The following is an 18321-nucleotide window of genomic DNA, read 5'->3' as shown; positions in this document are numbered from 1 at the left end:
CAAGCTCTACCATTTTTGAACAAGGAGGATTGTCACAACTCTAAATAGCACCAGCTACAGCAGTACTATATAAATACATTTAAATTTGTACAATACATCTCTAGATGTGTTACATGTAAACTGAAATTTCCAGCAAACAGTTATAAAAAATTGCATTTAGAATTTTAAGAAAAATTGCCAAAGCAATTGAGAAGACCTGTAATGTATTGTGCATAGCAGTGTGCTGTACTTGCAGTGTAAATCCCAACATAAACACTCTCTCACTTCACACTTATCTGTAATATAAAACATGCTGTTAGTTCGCCATGTTTATGTGTGCTGAGAGAGTACAGATGTAGTGTTATGTATTATTTAGACAGAGCTGCTCAGAGGTCAGATTCACTTTCCTTACCACCACCTTCTTTTTATGTAATGGACTGCACTGATTACAAGACTTCCATCCCCCATTTCTTTCTTCATCATAGTCTTTTGTGTGTATTCTGCAGAAATGCATGATTACAAATATTTGCCTCAAATTCCAGTGATAAAGATGATCAGAAGTATTTCCCTTCAGTTTCTCCTAATGTTTCTCTATTGGCAGCCATTCTATGGGTATTCTGACAATCAATCAATCAATCAACCAATCAATCAATCAATCAATCATTCAACCAATAATCCAATCAATCAACCAACCAACCAATCAACCAATTAACCAATCAATCAATATTCCAAGCATCATTTCAATTGCTAATGTGTAATTTTATTATAGCAGATCTTTAAACCAGGATGTCATTTTGTTTTGATGGGCCTATCACATCACATAATAGGGTGTGTAGGGCATAAGACTCTGTGTTCTCTTAATAAGAGTATTAATCCAGGATTCTTATATTATCTGGACTGAGTACAATAATTAAAATGTGCTTTTCATTTTGTAGCAGAACTACAACTAACAACATATTGTGTGCCAGATTTTGTGTGCAACACTTATTTATAGAGCAGATTGCAGCTGGATGATTTTATTAGTGACAAAAATTACTGGGCTTGATAGACAATGTAATAAAACATTTGGTGAGTTACTAAAAATATTTCACTAGTTTGCATCCTTAAAAGTCAAAAAAAAAAAAAAAAAATTCTGATAAGGATAAACAAATCTGGCTGGAAGAATATGCCAGATGATTTGTAAAATAATAAAAGAAACTGCAGCATATGCAAGTGCGATATGTTTGACAGGGTTCAAACCATTCAGAATTTTGCCGATTTCCTATCAAAATCACTGATGGTACGGTACAACAATAATGAGACCAATAATGAGCATCTTGTGTTACAAATGGACTAACAAGTTGAATGGAAAGATTACCAGGTCCTCTTGATTATATTCATTCATTCATATATGAATGAAAATTCAAATGCTTATTTTTGACTCTGACATCCTTCATAAATGTAGCACACAACAACTAAAATACTGGAGATACTGTGGCAAGGTGCTTTACAACATCTGCCATTAACAAGAAAACTGTTTGACTCAAGAAGCATGACATATGTAGAAGGAAGGAAATGTATTGAAGATTTAGATCTTTCAACTTAATACAGTTATTAGTTATTATTCACTTAGTAAAGTGATGACTAGCATTATCTTTTATTCATTAATGTGTCGGTCTAGATTGTTCCCATGTGCTCTGCAAACTGTTTATTTCCACCATATACCACCCTAACAATAACTTCATATTCTCGACAATCACTTGGTTTTTAATTTAACACATTTGTCATGGACAATTAGAATGGCAACTAAATGTGCCTGTATGATAGAGCGAAATGGGAGCTGTTTTGTGTCAGTGACTGACAGGATTAATTGCCTTCTCTATGGCCAGGCATCATAAATCTGCATTATGCAAATGTATTTTGTCATAGCTCGACAGGTGTCACCTCTTCCTAAAGCTGCATTACAACAACTTACTTGCTGTTTGAGAAAAAGATGTAAAGAGCTTTTAATCTACATCATCCGAATTCTGCCAGATCATGCACACCTTAAAATATCGCTCATGGCCACTCAGCCAATTACAATGATCCTCTTGGCAGAAGACAGTAGCAAAGGATCATGCCATGTTAAGATAAATATATTAAGAGAACATCCAGAGATGCTGACTGTGCTATCTGGCTATGAGGATAAGTCGAAAGAGGATAAACCTCTAAAGACAAGACAGATGCATTTAGCTAAATTATTTAATGAGGATGGATGTGGTGTTTGCCAGTGGTGTACAGGACACCCCCGCAATCCCCGCGGTGCGTGGGACAGTCTAGACAGGACATTCTAAAAGGCATTCACAAATCATACAGAATGTGTTTTTGTTTTGAAAAATGTGGAATTTGGAAAAAACGCAAGGTCTCTTTAAAAAAAACAACTTTTAAACTTGTTTCTGGAATGCTGTGTCATGCTCGAGACACTGCGAAAGATACGAAACGTGATCGCAAAGGTGGTGCTATGGAGCAGAAAAGCACGTTAAAACAACAACCAAGGAAAATACATTTTCTCTCACATTTCACTTGTCATATACACTTTACTTTAACGAAAATGGCAACGTAATTGAAGTAGATATTTTTACTCTTAACGTGGCTTATGCATTAAGACAGTGATATTAAACAGAATTTAAGCACAGAATTTGAACACAATGCGCAATGTTTTATGTTAAAGGGATAGTTCAAACAAAAATGAAAATTTTATGTTTACCTGCTTAGCCCCAGGGGATTCAAGATGTAGGTGACTTTGTTTCTTCAGTAGAACACAAACAAAGATTTTTAACTCAAACCGTTGCAGTTCGTCAGTCATATACTGTAATATAAGTGAGTGGGAATCAAGGCTTTGAGAGTCAATTAAACATACACAAACAAAACCAAATTAAACCCTGCGGCTCGTGATGATACACTGATGTGTAATCACACAAAACGATTGGTCTGTGCAAGAAACTGAACAGTATTTAAATAGTTTTTACCTCTGATTCACCACAATGTCTGAACTGTCCTGAACGCATTCACATCTTCTTCTTTTTCACACTCTTAAAAATAAAGGTTCTACATAAGGTTCTTCACAGCAATGCCATAGAAAAATCATTTTTGGTTCCACAAAGAACCATTCAGTTACAGGTTCTTTAAAGAACCATTTCTTTCTAACCTTTTTATAATATAAAGAACCTTCTTTCGCCACAAAGAACCTTTTTTGAAACTGAAAGGTTCTTCTATGGGATTGTGAAGCACCTTTATTTTTAAGAGTGCAGCCGGCGCGTGACGCGTCTTCTTCTTCTTCTTACGGCAGATCGCAGACTTATAAGTGCATTAACGCCACCTATCTCTCAAATGGACCATTGACACTCCTAATTGGAACACTCCGACTTTTTGTAATGGTCCACTTGAGAGATAGGTGGCGGTTAAGGCACTTATAAGTCTGCGATCCGTCGTAAAGCAAGAAAAAGAAGAAGACGCATCAAGCGCCGGCTGTTGAGAATGCGTTCAGGACAGTTCGGACATTGCGGTGAAAATCAGAGGTAAAAAACTATATAAATACTGTTCAGTTTCTGATCGTTTTGTGTCTTTACACATCAATGTATTAAATGTATAAAAATTTATTAAATGTGTTTAATTTGGTTTTGTTTGTGTATGTTTTTTTGACTCACAAAGCCGTGATTCCCATCCACTTCCATTATATGACTGACAGACTGCAATGGTTTTACTCAAAAATCTTTGTTTGTGTTCTACTGAAGAAACAAGGTCACCTACATCTTGGATGCCCTGGGGGTAAGCAGATAAACATCACATTTTCATTTTTGGGTGAACTATCCCTTTAAGCGTTTACCCCCGACTGTAAAAAGTAGTAACATGTAATTGTTCTGTTAAAGATATATTTCTACAGTGGGGAAAATATTTATTTGATCCCCTGCTGATTTAAAAAAAAAAATACAGACCCATTCATTTCTTTGTAAGTGGGCAAACTTACAAAATCAGCAGGGGATCAAATAAATATTTTCCCCACTGTACCTGTTCTTACCCTTAAATTTATTTTTGCCTCCATGTTCATAGACCAGACTGAAATGATAGAGCTTGAAAGATCAAAGACAATTTTTTATATAACTCCGATTGGATTCGTCTGAAAGAAGAAAGTCATATACACCTAGGAGGCCTCGGGGGTGAATAAAACACGGCCTAATTTTCATTTTTGGGTGAACTAGCCCTTTAAACTTTTAAAAGTTTGAACTTTGAACAATATTGAACATTTAAAGTTTGAACTTTGTACTGAGCGGATAAACGGTCCATGTGGCGCAATTCTAATGAGTCGCACTGTTTCATTCTGCTTTTGGCTAATAAACATTATATTGAACATTTAACGAATTCTTCATATCGTTTTATCAAGGAAAATATAATTCGCGATAATTATTGTTAGCGAATTAAGCCCAGCCCTAGTGCAATGATTCATCACAACAACTGGAATCCATTTGCAGCTATATTAGTACACGTGGTCATACAAGCAGAGGTCAATGCACAGGTAAGGCAGTGTAGTAGATGTCGCAATGCTCAGTAACAGGTACGGGGCTCATTGGAGAGAATTCTCAATACTCCGGTGATGGAGCCCTCTGCTGACCCAGAGAGGGAGTTTCAGAAACGCTTTCTGTGACACCTAATTTAGGTTATTTTTTAATTTAATTTTTTTACTTAAATATTGTATGTAAAACTACTAAGACATACTATTACACTTGATTTATCCAGGTGAATAATTAATGTCAAGTGTAAGTATAAAATGTCAACTATTGCTAATAATGGGTTAATTTAGCATAGTTTTGACTTGACTACATGACTGATTAGCAATTGAGTTACTCTTTTACAGGCATGTAATGGATATTTTATGTTGAACAAAAGCATCATTGTGAGCATGACAGGTGATTTGTATGGCAAACTGGTAAATTGCAGACTGGTTCTTGTGCTAATTGCTGTCAAAATAATTAATCTGTCATTATGTTTTTTTTTTTTTTTACCATGGCTGTTAGCCAGACAGCCTCCTTTCAGTTTGGCAGGTTGAAATCTGCCAAACCACCATTAAAAAAAGGGACAGCTTTCTGAGAATGGAAAGGATTAGGGACATTATTACCTTGGCAATGCTGCTGAAAGGTCATCTTTGATGTCCGACAGCAAAGAGCAGTGACAGTTAAAATCTCACGGTATGGAACTTTGAATGGGATTTTGCCCTCTATGAAAAATAAAACTTTTAAGATTGAAAGGAATGTCATAGGAGCATACTACAAATGGGCATTACTTTTTGAGGAGATTGTTGTGATTGGCATCTTTGCATCTTGTTTTATTTTACATAATGGTATTTAGCATTTATAATGTTTTTAGCTAAAGAGTAAAATCCAAAAAGTCTTCAATGCTAATCAGTACTGTATTGAAAATTATGAAAAATCTTTCATTTTCATTAATTGAAAATAAATTAAAATATTTTAAACAAACTTATTTTGGTTACAGGGCAACATTTCTAATTTTCATTTAAGTACTAAAATGACTAAAATTAAAATAGATATAAATTCAAGCTAAATAAAAATATATAAAAACTAAAACCAAAATGAAAAGTAAAAAATATATAAATAAAATTTAATTAAAAGTATTAATTAATACTATCGTATCTGAAAGCTGAATTCTCTAATTTCAACCAGACCTATGCTGACACATGCTGACTTTTTTTATAAATATGATGCCACATAGTGCTTATAATTTCATAATGTGTAACATGCATATTGCATGACATGCAAATTTCAGCATTTTTGCTTTAGCATCCATAGTACCTGAAGACAATTACACATAAAAACACACTGTAGTGTACTGGACATATATACATGATGCATATTTGTGTGCTCCCATGTTACAACCCCACATCCCACTCACAACTTAGACCACCTCTGTCCAAAAACTAATTATATGACTAATGTGCCACATAAAAGGTTACGATGTGTATAATTAATATGACATATTTAAAACCATATTGTGTACCTCCTACATACTAATAAGTCCTACATGTCACTGAGGATTTATGACATTATTTTATCAAAGGTATTATCAAACGCCTCTGTCCTCTGGCCTCCTTGTAACTACAATGTCAATTGCATTGGACATTTTAATCAACAGAATATTATTCTTGTGGGAGGTAGGAGAAACATAAAAGGACAAGGACACATATATTATTCTGCAGAGAGCTACTGGGATAGAAATAACTAGTATTTGATTGTCCTATGTGTGTTAGTTTATGCAGATTACAGGGCAGCAAACATTTAAGGAATGCAGTTACAAAAATATTCTGAGTGAACTTTGTTCTGTTCTTTCTCTGCAGTGCTGATGAGAGGTTTGATGCCACCTTCCATACAAACGTCTTGGTTAATGCATCAGGTTCCTGTCAGTACATACCACCAGGTATAAATTATTCTTACCACTATATCAACCACACAAATATGTTTGTTTTTTTTTATAATTTTTTTTAATATATTTTTTTTAGCAGTGTTTCATTCTGTACATGAGCAATATCAAACTCTGCAGCCTGCGACCTCGCACCTACAGCCAAATCACAGCCATGCTGATACAGAGCAATATCACACGGCTACGTGATGGCAACAGTTTGATGGCACAAATGTGTACATAAATAAGAAACAACAACAGAGTGTCTTAAAAAAATTCTCTGTTACGTACATAACCCCCGTTCACTTATAGGGGGAACGGAGACGTTATGTCGTGACTCGACATTAGGGGTCTTACTTGGGAGACCGAATCCTCTCTGATTAAGAGAAAATGCCACTGAAATTTGGCTAGTGGATTCTGCATGCTGAGCCACTCCCCATGCACACGGATATAAATAGGCGACAGGTGCATCCACTCATCAGGTTTTATGCTGAGGAGCCGAAAACTTGTTCCTGGCAACCAGCAATGGTTCAAGGTTGTGGTTGTGGCATGGGGACATAACGTCTCCGTTTACCTCCATCAAGGAACATGGATTACGTACATAACCGAGATATTCCCTATCTGTCGGTCACTTCAGGTTATGTCATGATTTGACATTAGGGGTCCATGGAAAGCACAACAACCTGAACCCCGTCACAAGCCTATGGCATTTCAAATGTTGACAAGCAGCCGCATGTCAGACAAATGATATGCAAAGGTCGTAACCTTCCCACCGCCCCAGCACAAATTCTCTGACCTTGGTACCCGCAGGAACCAAAGGTGAATATATCGCTGCTGGTGCTAGCCAAGCCACTGTTCCTTTCACCACAGAAATTTCTTAATAGAAGGAATTTCGACCTTCAATGAAAGATTTCTTCAAGTCTTTCCTATCTGTTGTTACAGCTTGGCAGTAATTATGGGGAAGCGAGCCTTCCATAGAAGGGAGCTATGGAGGCCACATCCTACCCATAGGGAGGTATCATGTGGACACACTGATATGGACTGACCAAGGCCTGGTGCAGTACTACGTGTGGAATGGGACTATGAGGCAGGTCCTACCTGAGAGTGGGAATGGAATGACTGCTAGCAGAGCCTGACAGAATGGTCTGTCAAAGGGAAGACAAGGGTTCATAGAGAGGGAAACCTTACTGTGGAAGAATAGACATATGGGATCACCCGAAGGGAATCAAGCCATATGGACACCTGGAGGAGTTGGATGTGTTACTATCAAACTTTCCTGAGGATGGTACTCCCTGGTACTGCTCGGTGACTTCAACATCCACCTAGAAAAACCCCAGGCTGCTGACTTCAACACTCTGCTCGCCTCATTTGATCTCAAGCGAGTGTCTACTACAGCTACTCACAAAATAGGCAATCCACTGACAACACTTTAGTTACTCCATTACACACCTCAGACCACTTCCTCATCACATCTAACCTCACACTAACTCCTGACATAGCACACACTCCTCTACAGGTCACCTTTCGGCATAACTTATGCTCACTCTCATCCAGACCAGCACGTACTACCCCCTCTGCCCCTGGCTGTCTGATGTTTTCAGTGAACATCGCTCTAGACTGGCGCAAATCAAAAAACTCTACCGCCCCAGTGTGTTTGTCACTTCTCTCCTAAAACTACACAAAACCACAAAAAAATAAAAAAACATACTAACACAACAAAAGTCAACAAACCTCCTTAATCACCACACCAAAAACTCTTCTCTGTCTTCTCTCCTCCTTCATCACCTCTTAATGCTGATGACTTTGCAATATTCTTTATAAATAAAACAAGGAACATCAATGACCAATTCCCCACACCAAAAACCGATGATAACTTCATAACGAAAAATCCACACTCACTCTCCTCCTTCTTGCCACTCTCGGAGACGGACGTTTCCAAACTTATCCTTTCCAATCATCTTACTACCTGTCCACTTGATCCTATCCCCACTCAAATACTTCATACCATTTCTTCTTCAGTCATACCTACGCTTACTCACATTATCAACACCTCTCTTCACACTGGTACATTTCCCACAGCATTTAAGCAGGCTCGGGTAACCCCATTGCTTAAGAAACCCTCTCTAAATCAGGCACTTTTAGAAAACTACAGACTGGTATCTCTTCTTCCGTTCATTGCAAAGACACAACTCTCTATGTTCCTTGCACAGAACAACCTCCTGAACAACAACCAATCTGGCTTCAAAAGTGGCCACTCAACTGAGACTGCCATGCTCTCGGTTACTGAAGCCCTGAGACTGGCTAGAGCAGCCTCCAAATCCTCAGTACTCATCTTGCTGTATCTGTCTGCTGTTTTGACATAGTTAACCAACATATCCTCCTGTCCACCCTCATAAAGATGGGCATCTGAGGAACCGCACTCCAGTGGTTCAAGTCTTACCTCTCAGGTAGGTCTTTCAGTCTGTCTTGGAGGGGTGTCTTCATCATAAATTCTTGCTACTGGGGTTCCTCAAGGCTCAGTGCTTGGACCTCTTCTCTTCTCCATCTACATGTCATCATTAGTATCTGTCATTTGAGCCCCTTTCACACTGCATGTTGGACCCGGAAAACTGCCGGAACATTGCCGGGTCGCCTTCTGTGTGAACGCAAACACGTCTCGAGATAGATTCCGGGATTGATCCCGGGTCGGGGACCTAGTAACATTGCCGGGTTCAGTCCTGAAACGAGCGCTGTGTGAACAAAAGCCAGAACTAATGCCGTAAAGGGTATGTCGTAGTGATGACGCACGTTATCGCTTGACTCTTTTACCAGGTGTTTTGAAGGCAGATAAATGTTCACGACGAAAAAAATATGTGCAAACTATAACAAAGCAGAGATCAGTTAGTTCCTCACTTTCCGCGCTGAAGCTGAGATCGTTCGCCAGCTTCAGTGAAAGTTAATGTGCCTAGCATTTTCGACTCATACATTACATGTCACATACTGATGTCACGTGTCTTCACAGGACTTTTACGGGTTGTGTGTGAACGCATGCACATATTCCGGGTAATGACTGGCAGTGTGAAAGTGCAAAATCTAGCGACCTGGGAACAATTGCCGGGACACATTGCCCGTGTATTTTCCGGAATCGCAGTGTGAAAGGGGCTTTAGAAGCATGGCTTTTCTTATCACTGCTATACTGATGACACTCAACTCTACTTCTCATTCCAACCAGATCCGACGGTAGCTGTTCGTATTGCAGCCTGTCTGAAAGACATTTCTAGGTGGATAAAGAACCATCACTTTCAACTCAACCTGGCTAAGACAGAACTGTTCATGGTCTCAGCCAACCCAGCACTTCATCACAACTTCTCTATACAGCTGGGTTCATCAACCATAACTCCTACCAGGACAGCCAGGAACCTTGGAGTTGCGATCAATGATCAGTTAAGCTTCACAGACCATACTGCTACAACGGTCTGGTCCTGCAGATTTGCCTTATAAAACATTAGGAAGATTAGACCTTGCTACTGGGGTGGGACAGGTTGGGCAGCATGAGCCATGTGCAAGTGGCACCAAAGGGACAATCGACAAACCCACAGTAGTGCAGCAGTGGGAAGTCGTGCTAGATGGTCCAGAAAGCACCTCGTTCTGGCCCATCATGACAGGACTCCCCATGTGCAGTTGAGGGTAGTGAGGATGGAGGAGGCAGACGAGCAGCTTCTGGCTGAAAAGGGGCCATCCACGACTTCATCAGCTCCTCATGTACCTCTGGGAAGAAAGGAACCAGGACAGGGTATGGTCGTGAGCCACAGCCCATGCCAAGGAACCAGTCAGCCCGCCACGAAGGCTCGGGACAGGGAGCTGTGCATGCCTCCAGCCAAATGCTCACAGCGGCCTGGGAAAGCATGGCCGTCAATTCTGGTTCTGATTTGGCGGTGGTGACAACATCCGAGGGGGCAGCCCACTGAATCTTAATCCTAAGAGGTTGATGCCGCTATTGACATCTGATCCTCTATCGGTGTGCTGAATGAAACTCTGGGCACGCCATCAGACCGCACATCACTGGGGAGGCGCACAGAACAGCTGCACTAAACGATGGTTCTCTGCTTGTGGCAGAGAAGCCAGCGCGGGTAGTGACAGAAGGAGCCCCTGCCATCCCCATGAGGAGAGAGAGGCACGATCGCAGCACTGCCATGTTTACACGCTCACAGTGAATGCATAAACTATCCACAAATGCAGTTTCAGCTAGCTGGATACCCAGACACTGAAGACAACAATTGTGGCCATCGACAAAGGATAGGAAACAGAACTGACCAAGAGGACAAAATGACCTCTTAGAAATTAAAAAGACGCGAGCTGTCCACGATCAGAAACTGGTCTCTTAGATGAAGCACCCAGGGGAATCGCTGAATTAATAGGGACGTCACTGATTGTGCCATAACGCCGTCCAGAACAGCCTCTTCTTCCAGCAGCAGAGAGAATTCGCCTGGTGAAAAATCTGATGAGTGGATACACCTGTCCAGGTCTTTTACATACCTAAACCGTCAATACCTAATCAAACACCATCCAAATTTCATCTCAATCATATATTAATCAGACACCAAAATAGCTCCCAGGTGAGAACCCTAATGTCGAGTCATGACATAACTCAAAGTGAACAACAGATAGGAAACATTTTTTTATGCAGAACTACTTTCTTCCTCCACAGTATTAAATCTCAGGTTGACAGTTAACATCATTATTCAATAAATAAACAACTAGATTCTCATCTAAAAAACTCTTAAAACTACATTCCGTCAAACAACAACAGTAGTATTTCTAAGATTGTAGTAGGTTTGGAAGTTTGCCATGACACTTGCTGTGAGAAAACCAAAGCCACTGGAAGACAATCTCTAGAAATACTGCAAGCGGAGTGATACAAATGATGAATCAGTTCCCGTGGCAATATTGAGTGATTTGGAAAGACCTCTCAGCCAATCAGATTCAAGAATCAGAATGAACTGTTATATAAATTATAATATTGTGATGTAAATTCACATGTAGCATATAATTCAAATGTAGCATTTTAAATGCGCATTTTAATACATATTTTTCCTTTAATTAAATTAAATATAATAGAATTTTTACTACCTGCCATCATATTGTTGAAATTATAACCTGTATTTTGCTAAATCACTTAATAAAAGAGAAAATGGCTTAATATTTTGTTTATATATTATTATATAGTTGATGCGATCGACCCGAGTTCAAATCCACCTTTTGCCAAACTCATTCTTCTCCCTTTCCACATCTCATATCACATCGGAAAAGCATTTATTTTCAATAAAAATGAAGGAAATAATCAAAAGATTAAAATTAAAGTGAATAAAATTTAGATTAAAAAATAAAATACCATTAAATTTTTACATAGGATAAATAGAATCTATTGAATTTGGACTTAAATAGCATATCAATAAGAAAATATTGGTATTTTCACCTAGTGTAAATATAATCCATTGCTATTCACACTTAATAGTGGCTGCCTATACAGTATAGTTTAATAGTTTAGATAATTTTCATTCATACAGTTACAGTTGAAAATTATTTTCTCTACTATTATTAATTTTGTTGATACAGGTATGTATGTGTTTGTGTGTAATCATCATGCAGGTATTCTGAAGAGTACATGTTACATAGATGTGCGCTGGTTCCCATTCGATATACAGAAATGTGACCTCAAGTTTGGCTCCTGGACTTATAACGGCTGGCTGCTTGACCTACAGATGCAGGCAGTGGACATCTCTACCTACATTCCCAATGGAGAATGGGATTTAGTGGGTGAGAGTCACTGGCATTACTATTGAGATGCTGTAAAGGTCTTTCTTCAGGTAGATTTCAGAGATGTCTGGCCTTTTGAGTTGTTTTGGCAACTAGTTGCAATAAAATATGTTTAAATAGTCTTTATATATTTTATTAATTTTTTTAGCTAATGTTTTTTAAATATATTTTAATTGTTTATTTTATTTATTTTTGTTTTAAGTTTCTGGAGGCCTGATTTTGGTGTTTTAAAAGAGAGAGCATTTTGTGAGGAACCAAATCCATTTTTATGAAAGCATTGAGTACAAACACCTGTGACTCACACATTTCTTCTTTAAAGGTATAGATCTGTTTGCTTTCCACACATTTGGGGTTTCAAGTGTCAGTAATGCATTATTGTGTGCTCATTATAGGTCATGTGTGTTTGAATGGTTTTCTTTGGGGGAGGTCATGGCCTAATGGTTAGAGAGTTTGACTCCTAAACCTAAGGTTATGGGTTCGAGTCTTGGGCTGGCAATACCACGACTGAGGTGCTGAACCCCCAACTGCTCCCTGGGCGCCGCAACATAAATGGCTGCCCACTGCTCCGGGTGTGTGTTCACGATGTGTGTGTCTTCACTGCTGTGTGTGTGTGCACTTTGGATGGGTTAAATGCAGAGCACGAATTCTGAGTATGGGTCACCATACTTGGCTGTATGTCACTTTGCCTGGAGGGATGCTTTTGATACACCCCCCCCCCCCACTCACCCCAATCTGCTTCAAGGAAGACTGTTAAAATGTTGTTGGCTCATCTGAATGCTGAGGTGACAATTTCGTCCACACTGCTGGACTGAAGGAACTCAGACTTAACTTTGTCTTTGAAAGACACTTCTTTATTTATGTTCATACTCAGGTGGACAATAAAAAGGAAGTGTCTTGACACATTTTCTCATGGAGAGCATTCCTTCTGTCATTTTCACGGATTAAGACAGCACATACAGAATTTTAACATCCTTTCGATCACAACAAAGTAATTTACATTTCTATGGGATTTTACATTGTAACAGGATTAAATAGCATTGTTAAAGTGTGAAATTCCTGTAATCGTGCAACACTATAGGATGTTTTGCACTAATATTAGAAAGGAATGTTTGTGTGGCACAGGTTTTCTAATCTCATAATCTGATCGTGTTTGGCTTTTTAATCTCTCTGTTTTTGTCTCAGTCTCTCATTATTTTCGCTTTCAATGCCAATGTGACCCAGTGTCTGTTCGACAGATGGGGTCCTGATGGTAGTTGGCAGTGCTTTGGCACTGATTCTGGCTGGCACCAATGGCCAGTTGCGTGCCAAGGTTTTGCAGTGACACGGGCAGTCTGTGAACGGCATCTTTAACACCGCAGGGAGACACATTTCACACACACAGCCTCAACCTACTGGTCACCCTGTTGCATAGTAGTGCAAACATATATAATATGCAATAAGAATTGTTGTATGTACTATTAGGGGGTTTTTCCTGTTTTTTTTTTTTTTTTTTTCATTCATCTCACAAATTTGCATAACTATGATTGCAAATCTTTCCCCCTGCAAATGCACATACAAACCACATAACTCAGGTAGGCCTTTTGTAATCAGTTAAATGACTCAAACCAGCAATTTGCTTTGATGTGATTGTCTCTGAGTGCCATGACAATTCTGACCAGCATGAAATCCTGATGAAAGCTCTTCCTCCGCCTGCCTAGTTTAATTAATTACAATTTTGATTTAACTTTTAATCAATTGGAGAGGAGGGCTGTCTGACCCTGACAGATCAAGACCATCTCATTTGCAACATGTCATGTAGTTGTTTCCCTTTACTCTTGCAACTGGTAGAAATAATGTTTATTTCATGCATTTTGAAGTATGGATTGCATTTTAAGATACTATATTATAGAAAATATTGCTGTGTTTCATATCATTGAAACTTGGGTTGGGCTTGTTTGACCATGAGGCAAAGAATTATTGAATTGCATGTGTACTTTGGAGAGCACCATAGGATTAAGTGGAGTGCATTGCAAAAATTAGGAAAATGGAAAGCAAATATTAGTCTTGTGCACACACAGATCAAGGACAAGAAACAGGGAATAAATAATGGCTGAATCTTATGTTTGTTTTGGTTTAATGTTTTGGAGGTTATGCACTTTAAAGGTCATGAAGATCCTGTCTGTGATTTGGTCCTTTCACAAATATGCTCGTCTTGGCTGACAGCCTTTATTTTCAGAAAAGCCTTCATCTCAGTTCTGTTGTGGAAGGGTCACTTTGAAGTGCTGCCTTAGCTTTTTCCTATTTTAACAAAGGGAGTATATGTAAAAAATATACAAAAAGATTTGAAACCTAACAAAATGTATATATATGAAATACATTTTAAATGAAATAATCTGTCATTATGAATTAGTATTTTGTGAATTGACAGATGATTTTTTTTTCATAATAATGACAAATTTTCTCATGTTTTCTCATAATGACTTAGTTTCTCATTATGAGAAACTCATTATTATCATTCTCATTACTAGAAAGTAATCAAGACCCCTGAGGTGGGACAGAACAAAATCACAATGCGGATGAGATATAGACATGCTTGAAACCTGAATGCGTTGCTTTGTGTTTTGTCAGGGGTCCCTGGGAAGCGTAATGAGTTGTATTATGAGTGCTGTAAGGAGCCGTACCCTGATGTGACATTTACAGTAACGATGCGCAGGCGAACATTGTACTATGGTCTGAACCTCCTCATTCCCTGTGTGCTCATCTCCGGCTTGGCTCTGCTCGTCTTCCTGCTGCCAGCAGATTCTGGAGAGAAGATATCACTGGGTAAGATGACATGCTTGACCATAAAGCTTTGTTTTTTATCACAATGTTTTATGCAAAGTTTTACTATGCATGAAGGAATGACATTATTTTGTTGTATACTTACTTCTCCACTTTCCCATCTGTCAGGTATCACTGTCCTCTTGTCATTAACGGTCTTCATGCTGCTAGTGGCTGAGATCATGCCAGCCACCTCTGACTCAGTTCCTCTCATAGGTACGTGCAGATTGCTTAATTTTAATACTATACTGAATCTCACGCAGAACTTTTTGGCCATTGATGATGTTTTAAACAGTACAGCTTGCAGATTTAAATGCTTGTCTCTTCTTTTGCTCTATAGCTCAGTACTTTGCCAGCACCATGATGATTGTGGGTTTGTCCGTTGTTGTCACCGTCCTCGTTTTGCAGTTTCATCATCATGATCCACAAGGGGGAAAGATGCCAAGATGGGTGAGTGAAAACTTTTAAAAGTAAGCATATTGTTAAATTTTAGGGTAAAAAAAGAGGACTACCAGAACAGGCATGTTTAGTAAAACTAAAAACTAAAAACCAAAAACTATTTTCAATATTTGAAATAAAATAAATATTAACTGAAATAAAAGATGAAAAAAAAGAAAAGAAGAAAAAAAAAACTATTTCAGCCAGTTGCCAAGGCAACATTTCTAATTTTTTTACTAAAATAACTAAAACTGAAAACACAAACATACACAGAAGAATGTGCCTCATTGCCAGGAGATGCACAACTGAAAACAATATTGTTCTAAAATCAGCTCAAAATATCAAATGTATTTGAGATCTTTTGACCGAATGGAATCAGAGTCTAAAGATAAAGAGTTCCATCACACACTGTGAGATTTTCTTTGAAATCAGTCAACTCCAACTCCCCAAAATCTGTTGCATCTTTTGGCAACTAGCGTCAACTCCTCCAGACTGCAAATTAGGGAAAAAAATCTGTACAAAAAATATAATAGTGTATTCCAGCCTTCAGGCTTCCTCATCCATACATCTACACTCTTAAAAATAAAGGTTCCAAAAGGGGGTTTTACAGTGATGCCACAGAAGAATTTTTTTTGGTTAAAAGAACCATTTTTTTCTTAGTGTGAGGAAACTTAAGAACCTTTTTTCCACTATAAATAAGTGTTTGTGCAATGGAAAGTCTTCATGGATGTTAAGGATTCTACATAGAACCAAAGGTGCCAAAAAAGAACCTTTATTTTCAAGTGTAAATTCATAAAATCACTTCACGTTGTTACTCCTATATTTTGTAATTAAAACAAAGGGTAACACTTTAGTATAGGGACCAATTCTCACTATTAAATAGATGCTTATTAGCATGCATGTTATTAACATATTGGCTGTTTATAAGTACTTATAAACCACATATTCTATATCCCATATTCTACATCCCTAATCCTACCCAATACCTAAATTTAACAACTACCTTACTAACTATTAATAAGCAGTAAATTAAGATCTTATTGAGGCAAAAGTCGTAATTAATTGTTTGTTAATAGTGAGAATTGGACCTAAAAAAATACTGCTTTCCATTCAAACAACTAGTGCTGCATTCACAAAAAATCCAACTGAATTAAAATTCACTTCTGGCAAAAATCAGAGAAAACATCCTGAATCCTGATTATAAGCAATGTAGGTGAGTTGTAGAATGCAGTTGGCATCATGGTCTCCCACTGGAGAGGTAATGAGGTCTATTTGTATTAAAGTTTAATGTCTCCTCTGCTACTCTTACAAGAAGAAAAGAGCTCTTAGCTACAGCTGTGTAGTGTTTCTTATTTGGTTCATGTCCAGTGGGACGCACCTGCTGCTTGAAGCATGTCTGAATCTTTAAACACACAAACCTTCAGTGGACACTTCTACACAATCTAATGAAATATACCAACTTCATACAGCATATCATCAAAATAAAGACAGGAATGTCTCATTCACCCATCTGAGAGCTTCATCTTTTAGCAGACTCTTCCTGCTCTTCTTAGGTGCGCGTGATCCTGCTCAACTGGTGTGCTTGGTTCTTGCGCATGAAGAAGCCAGGTGAGGAACGCAAAGCCAGCTACAAATATGAACACTCTCCAGCGCACCACGCTAGCGCCAGCAGCATTCAGATGGGAGTCATGCCCGGTCAGCCATCCTCTACCAACTCCACCACCAACGGTCACATGAACCTGTACTTTGGCTACCACTCTATTGACAGTGCTTGCTGCCCACCCAGCAGCGACTCTGGTGTGTCCTGCAGCGGTGGGCGAGTCGGCGGGTCACCAAACGAAGAACAGCGGGAGGCAGTTAGGATGTTTTTAGGCGAACAGGAGATCCATCGCATCCTAGCGGAGGTGATGTACATCGCTCAGCGGTTCCGTGACCAGGATGAGGCTGAGGCCATCTGCAGTGAGTGGAAATTTGCAGCAGCAGTCGTGGATCGGCTCTGTCTGGTGGCGTTTTCACTTTTCTCCATTATCTGCACCTTTACCATTCTCATGTCCGCACCAAATTTCATTGAGGCTGTCTCGAAAGACTTCACATAATCGTAATAGCGTCGCATTTTCAATTGTTTTCTTTTGTTTTTAAAGATATATAAATATATAAAAAACACCACGTGATTGAGTGTGAGAAGTGTCTACCACCAAAGTCGATTCCTTCCTCTTCTCATCTTTCAGAGATCAATGTGAACTATTGTTACAAATAAAAAAAAATAAAAAAACTTGACAAAGTTGTGTATTTTTGAAATGTGACTTTTCGAACAAACATACTGTTTGGGTGATATTTTATGTCTTTATATATATATCTGGACCGAGCACTTGAGAGTTGGTTTATGTAAAGATGTGTTCTCAGTGAGCTGAAACTGTTAGTCACAACAGCTAAAAATGTGTCTGTGAAGTTTATGTGCTGAAATGCAAACATAATCAATACTGTAATCCCTTTGGAAGTCACACTGTTTCATTTCAACCCTTGGCTTTAGTAATATTTTTGGTATAATTTAATATTATTATTTTACGTAGAATTCCATACATTTTTAGCAAACATTTCCTTACCAAAGCAAAAATAGCATACACATATGGTAGAACCAATATGCTCTTTAACTGTCACTTTTCTTCATTTTGATATTTTTATATAAATATTACAGTTATTAGTCTGTTGAAATCTCTCACTTGTATCTGGTTAGTCCAAGTTATCAGAGTGTCATTATTTTGTGACTTCATTCTGACCCTGTGCTCTGTTGTATTATGTAAAAATACTATGTAAACACTGTGGATATACGTCATTTTGTTAGAAAATATAGATTTAAAAAATAAAAAATTTAAATGGTTCTGG

At 38.4% G+C, this 18321-nt stretch overlaps 1 protein-coding gene across 1 annotated transcript in view; it reads left to right on the top strand.

Moving 5' to 3' along the window:
- Positions 1 to 18255, top strand: part of LOC109093462 (neuronal acetylcholine receptor subunit alpha-7-like) — a 50607-nt gene extending 32352 nt beyond the window's left edge. The window contains exons 5-10 of the mRNA XM_042716174.1: positions 6344 to 6423; positions 12034 to 12201; positions 14809 to 15003; positions 15130 to 15216; positions 15341 to 15450; positions 16992 to 18255. Of these exons, the coding sequence (XP_042572108.1) occupies positions 6344 to 6423; positions 12034 to 12201; positions 14809 to 15003; positions 15130 to 15216; positions 15341 to 15450; positions 16992 to 17534 (1183 nt within the window). The 3' untranslated portion in view covers positions 17535 to 18255. The remainder of the gene's footprint in view (positions 1 to 6343; positions 6424 to 12033; positions 12202 to 14808; positions 15004 to 15129; positions 15217 to 15340; positions 15451 to 16991) is intronic.
- Positions 18256 to 18321: the final 66 nt, after the last annotated feature.

Source organism: Cyprinus carpio, chromosome B1 (assembly GCF_018340385.1).
Source record: "Cyprinus carpio isolate SPL01 chromosome B1, ASM1834038v1, whole genome shotgun sequence".
Taxonomy (NCBI): domain Eukaryota; kingdom Metazoa; phylum Chordata; class Actinopteri; order Cypriniformes; family Cyprinidae; genus Cyprinus; species Cyprinus carpio.
This window is presented reverse-complemented; position numbering and strand designations above follow the sequence as displayed.